This window comes from Drosophila bipectinata, chromosome XR (genome assembly GCF_030179905.1).
Source record: "Drosophila bipectinata strain 14024-0381.07 chromosome XR, DbipHiC1v2, whole genome shotgun sequence".
NCBI classification, from domain to species: Eukaryota; Metazoa; Arthropoda; class Insecta; order Diptera; family Drosophilidae; genus Drosophila; species Drosophila bipectinata.
Genome location: NC_091735.1, coordinates 12,605,255 through 12,618,121, shown reverse-complemented (window position 1 = coordinate 12,618,121; position 12,867 = coordinate 12,605,255). Strand labels below are relative to the sequence as shown.

General features: G+C 41.2%; 1 protein-coding gene across 3 annotated transcripts; it reads left to right on the top strand.

Annotated features, from left to right (window-relative positions):
- The first annotated feature begins 1,020 nt into the window (after positions 1-1,020).
- Positions 1,021-11,884, top strand: LOC138925667 (uncharacterized). 3 transcript variants are annotated; one of them, XM_070276560.1, is made up of 3 exons: positions 1,021-1,227; positions 5,145-6,645; positions 10,563-11,884. In XM_070276560.1, the coding sequence occupies exon 3, from the start codon at positions 10,744-10,746 to the stop codon at positions 11,299-11,301; it is 558 nt and encodes a 185-aa protein (XP_070132661.1). In that variant the 5' UTR covers positions 1,021-1,227; positions 5,145-6,645; positions 10,563-10,743; the 3' UTR covers positions 11,302-11,884. The 3 variants fall into 3 exon arrangements, with proteins under 3 accessions (XP_070132661.1, XP_070132660.1, XP_070132659.1); XM_070276559.1 differs by lacking the exon at positions 10,563-11,884 and having other exon boundaries at positions 5,145-7,279; XM_070276558.1 differs by lacking the exon at positions 1,021-1,227 and having other exon boundaries at positions 5,087-6,645.
- The last annotated feature ends 983 nt before the right edge of the window (positions 11,885-12,867 follow it).

Below are 12,867 nucleotides of genomic sequence, written 5' to 3'. Positions count from 1 at the left end.
GGGAAATAAATCTTAACCACGATAGGCCAATATACGGGAAGCAGTATCCGTATGCTCTATCTGTCAACGACTTCGTGAATAGCGAAATCAAAAGAATGTTATCAGAAAAAATAATAAGGCCTAGCAGAAGCCCTTACAATTCACCACTTCTGGTAGTCCCAAAGAAAGGAGAGAATCAAGACGGAAGCCGTAAATTAAGACTCGTCATTGATTATAAAAAATTAAATGAAAATACTATACCTGACAGGTACCCAATGCAAGACCCATCAGTAATTCTATCAAATTTGGGAAAAGCAAGATATTTTTCAACAATAGATTTAGAGTCAGGATTTCATCAGATACTAATGAAAGAATCTGAAGTCGAAAAAACAGCCTTTTCAATAAATAATGGAAAATACGAATTTTTAAGAATGCCATTCGGATTAACAAAAGCACCAAGAATCTTTCAGAGAGCAATGGACGATATTCTAAGAGAACAAATAGGGAAAACGTGTCATGTCTATATGGACGACATTATAATATTTGTAAATTGATTTATATTATTGAAGTCGAAAAAATTTGAATTATATTTATAGCTGGCCAGTATTGAATTATATTTATAGCTGAATTGTATTTGTTAGTTGTTAGTCCGTAAATTTACTCTTAGATAGCTTAGGGCGGAGCGGGAGCGAAAGCTCATATTCGCTCTTGTGCGAATTCGCCCCGCTTCGCCGCAATAGATAAGTTAGGCTTATGATTAGAGAAAGATTAGAAAATATACTCGAATTTATAACGTTGAAGAAGCAAGACCTTTCGTTTTCGTTTTCGCCCAGTTTTTTATTAAATATTAGCAGCCACCCTTTTTGTTTTGTTATTTAAAGTGTGAGATAAATTAATCTCGTTAAACATTTTGGCGCCCCCGGGTGGACTTAGTGCGAGATATTTAATAAATAAACAAAAACAAAGTGACAGTGACACTGTGTAATTACACATAATTACACACAAAAAAAAAATATATATATACATACAATTTAAAGAGCTGCTCGCGACGCGTCCGTGCTGTGGAACATAAAACCCAAAAATCACCGCGTCGTGAAACCCTCAAGCCTCGCAGGATCGTCACCGCAGGATCATCACCGCAGGAACTTCGCCACTTATCATAACCAATCTCCTTCCATGCCGTGCACCTGCATCGACTGCAACAGGAAAGTGGCAGCGGGATTAAAGGATCCCAAGGCAGAACCCCAGGTATTTGTGCGAAAAATTGAAAGTTGAGAAGAGACAAATTAAATCTTCGTCTTGTGCTGAAATATTGCACCCTCCTTTCAATTCTTGGCGCATACGTACTTGAAATTAGTAGAGCTTAAAAATTTGAGTAGTTAGTTAAATTATTAACAAACTGCCTGTGGCTAAAATTGACAAAAACATACATAAATACATATCCACATCACTGTCGCCCTCCCCTTTACCCCTCGTTCGTTTTCGCCAAACAAAATAGTTAAATTTAGTGCAGCCAAACATTTATTTATATACAAATATATGTACAAATATAATACATATTTACGTGCATAAATAATTTGGCGTACATACAAATATATGCAGCGGTAAAATTTTCGTTTTCGCTCCAACCGTTGTCCGCTGCTATATATGTATGTATGTATGTATATGCATTAGTTTGGCGCATTTTATTTTACCGGAACGCCAAGTGACGCGCTACCCTATAATTGTGGGGTATACACCTTTTTCGGTGTCATTGGCAACCAACTATTTTTTTGGATACTCAGTGCCTCGACTATCAACATAATTCGACTATCAAATAATTAATTAATTATTTATCTTTTTTCGCCATATTAATTAATTAATTTTCGTTTTCGCTAGATATTAAATTAAATATTTTTTTTTCGTTCGTTTTCGTTTTTTGAATTTAATTTATTAATTAAATAATTAAAATTAAAAAATTTTGTATATTAGTCAAAATTTTTATTTGTTTTGCTAATTAACAAATAAATTAAAAAATTTTTTATTTAAAAATAAAAACAAAAATTTTAAATTTTTTATCGTCGTCTGTTTATTAAAAATAAATAAATAAATTTTAAAATGGAAAGTAATAAACAGAAAGTAAAATCCACGACTCTTGATGAATTAAGAAGAAGATTAAATGTCAGAGTAAAAAGCATTCGCCGGTTAGAGGAACGTTTGGAAGCTGGGTCAGTTCCTTTAGTGAAGACCGAGCTAGAGTGCCGGCTTCAGGTTTTAAATGAGACAATATTTAAGGCAAACGAGTTGCAAGACCAGATCGAGCAATTAGATGAGGAAGATGAATTTGGAGCCGAGTTGGAAGAATTAGAGATAACAACTAAGGCAAGGGTGATGTCTTTATTAAATTCTTTCACGTTAGCTGAAGAGTCCCCACCAGCTACTGCAATTTCTGCAGTCCCAACTCGAGCTCGACTTCCCAGTTTGGCATTGCCAAAATTCAGTGGAAACTATTCGGAGTTTAAAAATTTCATGAGTCTCTTTGAGACATTAGTAGACAAGGATGTGAACATTCCTGTTATCGAGAAATTTAACCATTTAATTTCTTGCCTCTCTGGTGAAGCCTTAGGAACTATCAAGGCATTCGAAGTCACCGAGAGTAATTACGACAAAGCTATTGCTAGTCTAAAAAGAGTTTACGATAACGAATGTCTCATCTTTGCGAACCAAATAAGCAAATTATTCAGCCTTCCGAAAGTTTCCCAGCCGTCTGCGTCGTCGTTGAGAGGTCTCATCGACACAGTGTCATCGATCTATGGGTCACTATTATCCATAGGAGATGACACTAAAATTGCAAACTCAATGATCATTCATTTAGTTTTGAGTAGAGTAGATCCAGTGACCAGAGAAAAATGGGAAGAGTCACTGGATTATGAGGAATTGCCGCTGTGGTCCGATTTCGAAAAAATATTAAACCGTAGGTACCAGCACCTGTCCGCTGAAGAGACTGGCAAGCCAAAACAGGAGAAAATTGGGTTCGGGAAGCAGCACAATAGGAGTTCGTTGGCTTGCTCCGCTTCCAATAAACAAGCTTGCAGTTATTGCAACGCACAAGACCATAGTCTTGCCCAGTGTAGTCCGTTCACTCGCCTTGCTGTAATGCAACGGTTTGAGTTTGTCAAGTCAGCCTCATTATGTTTAAATTGTCTGCGAAAAGGTCACACGGTTGCGAAGTGTAAATCGACTAGATGTCAAATTTGTGCAAGATCGCACCACAAACTTCTGCACCGATTTACTGTGACCGAAAATAACTTGGCGTTACCACCACCAAATGAACATCCTCCCCCAGCGCTACATCTTGATGGCCCTTCTACGTCACATGCTTTGCATGCGTCATCACTAGAAAGGGTTTTGTTAACGACGTCGATCGTAAGCGTTAGAACTAAAAATGGCGAGCATATATTGGCCCGAGCACTACTTGACTCTGGGTCACAAATGAACTTCATTACTGAAGAACTTGCTCAACGCTTACAGATCCGTAGGGAGGAATCGTGTATCAACTTGCTTGGAATTGGTCAAGCTAACTCCCAGGTTAAGAAAAAGATACACACTGTGGTGAAGTCAACGATTAATGGTAGTGAGTTTCCGTTCGACTTTTGGATTTTGAGAACTATCTCGGGTTATCACCCTGACCAGTCAGTGAACGTGAAAGATTGGGACCTACCAAAGAACTTGCCGCTAGCAGACCCATATTTCTACAAACCTCAGCGGATAGATATGTTAATTGGAGCTGAGTCATTTTTCGAATTGTTGTCCGTTGGCCAAATAAAACAAGGGCCAAACCATCCCATCCTCCAAAAAACTCACCTTGGATGGATAGTATCGGGAAAATATAAGGCAAATACCTCAACTCCTCAACAGCCTGTCTCTAGCCTGAATTGCCAAGAAGAACTACTCGAGTCGATAGATGGCAATTTGAAAAAATTCTGGTCGTTGGAAGAAGTACCAACTTCCAAAAAGCTTTTGTCACCTGAACAAGAGTTATGTGAGGAACATTATCAGAAAAATACAGTTGTACTGCCTTCAGGTCGATTTGAAGTCAGGCTTCCATTTAAACCGGATCCAAGCGTTTTGGGAAACTCGTTCGAGGTAGCCAAACGCCGTTTTTTGTGTCTTACGGCCTCAAAGCACATCGAACAAATTACGAGTCGTGTTTGATGCGTCTTGTAAGACCTCAACACATAAGTGTCTTAACGATCTGTTGATGGTTGGTCCTACCATCCAGGAAGAGTTGTATTCAATTCTTCTTAGGTTCCGGCTGACAGATTCGCTCTGATAGCCGACATAAAAATAAAAGTGGCCGACGAGCCCCCGGTTTGATCCGTCACCAGAACTTCTACAGATGGAAGCGAAAAAGAATGCGGTCGGATTAACCGCAATCGTATCTACCTCAGATTTATTGGAAGTGATAGGTTATTCCTCTCACCTAAACCTGCTGCGAGTGTTCGTTTATATGTTCCGCTTTATAAGGAAATCGAAGAAATTAGTAGTGAATTCTGATATTGTTCCCTCACCTGTCGAATATAATGAAGCTTTTAAGAAAATAGTCGAAATAGTCCAAGAGCACGAGTATCAAGATGAAATAGAAAAGATCCGAAAAAATTTAAGTGTTAGCCCTAGCCTACAAAAGCTAAATCCCTTTCTACACGAATCTTCAGAAGCTGGGCTTACCTTTTCGTTGTTGCGGGTTGGGGGCGACTAGCTAATGCTCCTATATCGTTGACAAAACGCTCTCAATTTGTTCAGAGCTACGTCCGATACTTGCACGAGTCGAATTTTCATGTGGGTCCACGAGCACTTGTGAGTCTTTTGCGACAGCGCATATGGATCGTAAATGCGCAGGAAGTCTGCAGTCAGACAGTACGGTCATGCATACGCTGCTTTAAATGCAAGCCTCGTCTGATGACTCAAATCATGGGTGATTTACCCTTAGATAGGATTCGTGCTCTCCGCCCATTCTCCATATGTGGTGTTGATTTTTGTGGCCCTATTGATACGACATTGAAAATTCGTGGTAGGCCACCCTATAAGTCCTATATTGCCCTATTTGTTTGTTTTGCGTCCAAGGCAGTTCATTTAGAAGTAGTTTCCGACCTTTCAACTGATTCCTTTTTATTGGCTTTTCAAAGGTTCGTTGGGCGCCGAGGATGTCCGCAGATCGTGCACTGCGACAACGCGACGAACTTCGTCGGAGCGAGTCGCCACTTCGCAGACCTTCGTCGGAGAATCGAGGACGACGTCGACGCGGTCACGCAATACGCATCAAAAAGCGGATGCGTATTTGCGTTCATACCGCCGCGGGCTCCGCACATGGGCGGACTATGGGAGGCAGGTGTGAAGTCTGCAAAACACCTACTCCTACGAGCGGTAGGGAACGCCAGACTGACCGCGGAGGAGCTGCAGACCGTCCTCGTTGGAGTCGAGGCCGTCCTGAACTCACGACCCCTGGGGGCTCTGAGTCAGGACCCAAGCGACGGCGAGGCGCTTACTCCCGGGCACCTGTTGACAGGCGGGCCGCTCATCGCCCCACCAGCACCGCGGAACCCGGACCAGCAAGGTCTAACGTGCTTGCGGCGATGGCGGCTTGTCTCGTCAATCAAGCAAATGTTTTGGCAGCGATGGTCCCGGGAGTACGTCTTGGGCCTACAGGCGCGGTCGAAGTGGCAGCACCAGGAGGACGACATCCGGACGGGCGAGCTGGTCCTGATCGCAGAGGATCACCAGCCGCCACAACAGTGGCTCACGGGACGAGTTGGAGCAACAACCGCCGGCGCGGACGGAAGGGTCAGGGTCGCCGTCGTCCGAACTAGCTCTGGAGCGGAATATAGGAGAGCGGTCCACAAGCTGGCGCGGCTGCCAGTTAGTTGAAGCCTGATGGAGGCCTTCAACGGGGCCGGTGTAAATTGATTTATATTATTGAAGTCGAAAAAATTTGAATTATATTTATAGCTGGCCAGTATTGAATTATATTTATAGCTGAATTGTATTTGTTAGTTGTTAGTCCGTAAATTTACTCTTAGATAGCTTAGGGCGGAGCGGGAGCGAAAGCTCATATTCGCTCTTGTGCGAATTCGCCCCGCTTCGCCGCAATAGATAAGTAAGGCTTAAGATTAGAGAAAGATTAGAAAATATACTCGAATTTATAACGTTGAAGAAGCAAGACCTTTCGTTTTCGTTTTCGCCCAGTTTTTTATTAAATATTAGCAGCCACCCTTTTTGTTTTGTTATTTAAAGTGTGAGATAAATTAATCTCGTTAAACATTTTGGCGCCCCCGGGTGGACTTAGTGCGAGATATTTAATAAATAAACAAAAACAAAGTGACAGTGACACTGTGTAATTACACATAATTACACACAAAAAAAAAAATATATATATACATACAATTTAAAGAGCTGCTCGCGACGCGTCCGTGCTGTGGAACATAAAACCCAAAAATCACCGCGTCGTGAAACCCTCAAGCCTCGCAGGATCGTCACCGCAGGATCATCACCGCAGGATCATCACCGCAGGATCATCACCGCAGGAACTTCGCCACTTATCATAACCAATCTCCTTCCATGCCGTGCACCTGCATCGACTGCAACAGGAAAGTGGCAGCGGGATTAAAGGATCCCAAGGCAGAACCCCAGGTATTTGTGCGAAAAATTGAAAGTTGAGAAGAGACAAATTAAATCTTCGTCTTGTGCTGAAATATTGCACCCTCCTTTCAATTCTTGGCGCATACGTACTTGAAATTAGTAGAGCTTAAAAATTTGAGTAGTTAGTTAAATTATTAACAAACTGCCTGTGGCTAAAATTGACAAAAACATACATAAATACATATCCACATCACTGTCGCCCTCCCCTTTACCCCTCGTTCGTTTTCGCCAAACAAAATAGTTAAATTTAGTGCAGCCAAACATTTATTTATATACAAATATATGTACAAATATAATACATATTTACGTGCATAAATAATTTGGCGTACATACAAATATATGCAGCGGTAAAATTTTCGTTTTCGCTCCAACCGTTGTCCGCTGCTATATATGTATGTATGTATGTATATGCATTAGTTTGGCGCATTTTATTTTACCGGAACGCCAAGTGACGCGCTACCCTATAATTGTGGGGTATACACCTTTTTCGGTGTCATTGGCAACCAACTATTTTTTTGGATACTCAGTGCCTCGACTATCAACATAATTCGACTATCAAATAATTAATTAATTATTTATCTTTTTTCGCCATATTAATTAATTAATTTTCGTTTTCGCTAGATATTAAATTAAATATTTTTTTTTCGTTCGTTTTCGTTTTTTGAATTTAATTTATTAATTAAATAATTAAAATTAAAAAATTTTGTATATTAGTCAAAATTTTTATTTGTTTTGCTAATTAACAAATAAATTAAAAAATTTTTTATTTAAAAATAAAAACAAAAATTTTAAATTTTTTATCGTCGTCTGTTTATTAAAAATAAATAAATAAATTTTAAAATGGAAAGTAATAAACAGAAAGTAAAATCCACGACTCTTGATGAATTAAGAAGAAGATTAAATGTCAGAGTAAAAAGCATTCGCCGGTTAGAGGAACGTTTGGAAGCTGGGTCAGTTCCTTTAGTGAAGACCGAGCTAGAGTGCCGGCTTCAGGTTTTAAATGAGACAATATTTAAGGCAAACGAGTTGCAAGACCAGATCGAGCAATTAGATGAGGAAGATGAATTTGGAGCCGAGTTGGAAGAATTAGAGATAACAACTAAGGCAAGGGTGATGTCTTTATTAAATTCTTTCACGTTAGCTGAAGAGTCCCCACCAGCTACTGCAATTTCTGCAGTCCCAACTCGAGCTCGACTTCCCAGTTTGGCATTGCCAAAATTCAGTGGAAACTATTCGGAGTTTAAAAATTTCATGAGTCTCTTTGAGACATTAGTAGACAAGGATGTGAACATTCCTGTTATCGAGAAATTTAACCATTTAATTTCTTGCCTCTCTGGTGAAGCCTTAGGAACTATCAAGGCATTCCAAGTCACCGAGAGTAATTACGACAAAGCTATTGCTAGTCTAAAAAGAGTTTACGATAACGAATGTCTCATCTTTGCGAACCAAATAAGCAAATTATTCAGCCTTCCGAAAGTTTCCCAGCCGTCTGCGTCGTCGTTGAGAGGTCTCATCGACACAGTGTCATCGATCTATGGGTCACTACTATCCATAGGAGATGACACTAAAATTGCAAACTCAATGATCATTCATTTAGTTTTGAGTAGAGTAGATCCAGTGACCAGAGAAAAATGGGAAGAGTCACTGGATTATGAGGAATTGCCGCTGTGGTCCGATTTCGAAAAAATATTAAACCGTAGGTACCAGCACCTGTCCGCTGAAGAGACTGGCAAGCCAAAACAGGAGAAAATTGGGTTCGGGAAGCAGCACAATAGGAGTTCGTTGGCTTGCTCCGCTTCCAATAAACAAGCTTGCAGTTATTGCAACGCACAAGACCATAGTCTTGCCCAGTGTAGTCCGTTCACTCGCCTTGCTGTAATGCAACGGTTTGAGTTTGTCAAGTCAGCCTCATTATGTTTAAATTGTCTGCGAAAAGGTCACACGGTTGCGAAGTGTAAATCGACTAGATGTCAAATTTGTGCAAGATCGCACCACAAACTTCTGCACCGATTTACTGTGACCGAAAATAACTTGGCGTTACCACCACCAAATGAACATCCTCCCCCAGCGCTACATCTTGATGGCCCTTCTACGTCACATGCTTTGCATGCGTCATCACTAGAAAGGGTTTTGTTAACGACGTCGATCGTAAGCGTTAGAACTAAAAATGGCGAGCATATATTGGCCCGAGCACTACTTGACTCTGGGTCACAAATGAACTTCATTACTGAAGAACTTGCTCAACGCTTACAGATCCGTAGGGAGGAATCGTGTATCAACTTGCTTGGAATTGGTCAAGCTAACTCCCAGGTTAAGAAAAAGATACACACTGTGGTGAAGTCAACGATTAATGGTAGTGAGTTTCCGTTCGACTTTTGGATTTTGAGAACTATCTCGGGTTATCACCCTGACCAGTCAGTGAACGTGAAAGATTGGGACCTACCAAAGAACTTGCCGCTAGCAGACCCATATTTCTACAAACCTCAGCGGATAGATATGTTAATTGGAGCTGAGTCATTTTTCGAATTGTTGTCCGTTGGCCAAATAAAACAAGGGCCAAACCATCCCATCCTCCAAAAAACTCACCTTGGATGGATAGTATCGGGAAAATATAAGGCAAATACCTCAACTCCTCAACAGCCTGTCTCTAGCCTGAATTGCCAAGAAGAACTACTCGAGTCGATAGATGGCAATTTGAAAAAATTCTGGTCGTTGGAAGAAGTACCAACTTCCAAAAAGCTTTTGTCACCTGAACAAGAGTTATGTGAGGAACATTATCAGAAAAATACAGTTGTACTGCCTTCAGGTCGATTTGAAGTCAGGCTTCCATTTAAACCGGATCCAAGCGTTTTGGGAAACTCGTTCGAGGTAGCCAAACGCCGTTTTTTGTGTCTTACGGCCTCAAAGCACATCGAACAAATTACGAGTCGTGTTTGATGCGTCTTGTAAGACCTCAACACATAAGTGTCTTAACGATCTGTTGATGGTTGGTCCTACCATCCAGGAAGAGTTGTATTCAATTCTTCTTAGGTTCCGGCTGACAGATTCGCTCTGATAGCCGACATAAAAATAAAAGTGGCCGACGAGCCCCCGGTTTGATCCGTCACCAGAACTTCTACAGATGGAAGCGAAAAAGAATGCGGTCGGATTAACCGCAATCGTATCTACCTCAGATTTATTGGAAGTGATAGGTTATTCCTCTCACCTAAACCTGCTGCGAGTGTTCGTTTATATGTTCCGCTTTATAAGGAAATCGAAGAAATTAGTAGTGAATTCTGATATTGTTCCCTCACCTGTCGAATATAATGAAGCTTTTAAGAAAATAGTCGAAATAGTCCAAGAGCACGAGTATCAAGATGAAATAGAAAAGATCCGAAAAAATTTAAGTGTTAGCCCTAGCCTACAAAAGCTAAATCCCTTTCTACACGAATCTTCAGAAGCTGGGCTTACCTTTTCGTTGTTGCGGGTTGGGGGCGACTAGCTAATGCTCCTATATCGTTGACAAAACGCTCTCAATTTGTTCAGAGCTACGTCCGATACTTGCACGAGTCGAATTTTCATGTGGGTCCACGAGCACTTGTGAGTCTTTTGCGACAGCGCATATGGATCGTAAATGCGTAGGAAGTCTGCAGTCAGACAGTACGGTCATGCATACGCTGCTTTAAATGCAAGCCTCGTCTGATGACTCAAATCATGGGTGATTTACCCTTAGATAGGATTCGTGCTCTCCGCCCATTCTCCATATGTGGTGTTGATTTTTGTGGCCCTATTGATACGACATTGAAAATTCGTGGTAGGCCACCCTATAAGTCCTATATTGCCCTATTTGTTTGTTTTGCGTCCAAGGCAGTTCATTTAGAAGTAGTTTCCGACCTTTCAACTGATTCCTTTTTATTGGCTTTTCAAAGGTTCGTTGGGCGCCGAGGATGTCCGCAGATCGTGCACTGCGACAACGCGACGAACTTCGTCGGAGCGAGTCGCCACTTCGCAGACCTTCGTCGGAGAATCGAGGACGACGTCGACGCGGTCACGCAATACGCATCAAAAAGCGGATGCGTATTTGCGTTCATACCGCCGCGGGCTCCGCACATGGGCGGACTATGGGAGGCAGGTGTGAAGTCTGCAAAACACCTACTCCTACGAGCGGTAGGGAACGCCAGACTGACCGCGGAGGAGCTGCAGACCGTCCTCGTTGGAGTCGAGGCCGTCCTGAACTCACGACCCCTGGGGGCTCTGAGTCAGGACCCAAGCGACGGCGAGGCGCTTACTCCCGGGCACCTGTTGACAGGCGGGCCGCTCATCGCCCCACCAGCACCGCGGAACCCGGACCAGCAAGGTCTAACGTGCTTGCGGCGATGGCGGCTTGTCTCGTCAATCAAGCAAATGTTTTGGCAGCGATGGTCCCGGGAGTACGTCTTGGGCCTACAGGCGCGGTCGAAGTGGCAGCACCAGGAGGACGACATCCGGACGGGCGAGCTGGTCCTGATCGCAGAGGATCACCAGCCGCCACAACAGTGGCTCACGGGACGAGTTGGAGCAACAACCGCCGGCGCGGACGGAAGGGTCAGGGTCGCCGTCGTCCGAACTAGCTCTGGAGCGGAATATAGGAGAGCGGTCCACAAGCTGGCGCGGCTGCCAGTTAGTTGAAGCCTGATGGAGGCCTTCAACGGGGCCGGTGTAAATTGATTTATATTATTGAAGTCGAAAAAATTTGAATTATATTTATAGCTGGCCAGTATTGAATTATATTTATAGCTGAATTGTATTTGTTAGTTGTTAGTCCGTAAATTTACTCTTAGATAGCTTAGGGCGGAGCGGGAGCGAAAGCTCATATTCGCTCTTGTGCGAATTCGCCCCGCTTCGCCGCAATAGATAAGTTAGGCTTAAGATTAGAGAAAGATTAGAAAATATACTCGAATTTATAACGTTGAAGAAGCAAGACCTTTCGTTTTCGTTTTCGCCCAGTTTTTTATTAAATATTAGCAGCCACCCTTTTTGTTTTGTTATTTAAAGTGTGAGATAAATTAATCTCGTTAAACAATATTCTCAAACTCAATTGAACAACACTATACAGATCTAAACAAAATTATAAATATATTATTGAGGGCAAACATGAAAATCTCTTTAGAAAAATCTAAGTTTTTCAAACGCGAAACCCGTTTTCTAGGATACATGGTATCCTATAACGTCATCAAGACAGACCCAGAGAAAATTGAAACCATTAGAAAATATCCGCTTCCAGAAAATATTCGGGAACTAAGAAGTTTCCTAGGTTTTACGGGCTATTATAGAAAATTTGTTTCAAACTACGCCTACATAGCCAAACCTCTAACAAAATATCTTGGAGGTCATAATGGCAAAATCTCAAAAAGAATGTCAACAAAATTATTGATTCAGCTGGATGAACCAGCAATTAAAGCTTTTAACGAGCTGAAAGAAAATCTCATTGCTCAAGTAGAACTAGTTCGACCGGACTATAATAAAAAATTTACCTTGACCACCGACGCTTCAGACGTCGCAATCGGTGCAGTTTTATCTCAAGAAGGAAAACCAATTACTTTTATTTCAAAAACCTTGTCTAAAACAGAACAAGCTTATGCGACTAATAAGAAGGAACTTTAAGCGATAGTATGGGCTCTTAAAAATCTAAGAAATTACTTATACGGAGTAATTGGAATTGAAATTCAAACCGACCATCAAACTTTATCTTACACAATTTCGGATAAAAATCCCAATGTAGATATGAAAGGACGGTATTCTTTCATACAAAGTTTTATACCGAAAATAACATTTAAGCCCGGTACAACAAATGTAGTTGCAGACGCATTATCTCGAATTCAGATAAATAATATTACTGACAGCGATATAGAACAAACAGACCAGTCAGACTCAGATCAGAACACACAGCATTCAGCTGAAAGTAGTTTTGAAAATGTAATACAAGAGACCCGCAAACCGTTAAATCAATTTAAACAACAACTGTTATTAACAACGGGGAGGTATACAATACATGAGTCACTGAAAATTTTTGACAGGACACGACATTTAATTAAATATGACACACCAGAAAATTTAATAACTATATTAAGAGAGTATCTTCCACCTAACATTACGGTAGGAATTCATTGTACCTTAGAGGACTTATTTAAAATTCAATTACCTTTAAAAAATAATTTCACAAACACATTCCTTTTTACAAGAATCTTTCTTCAA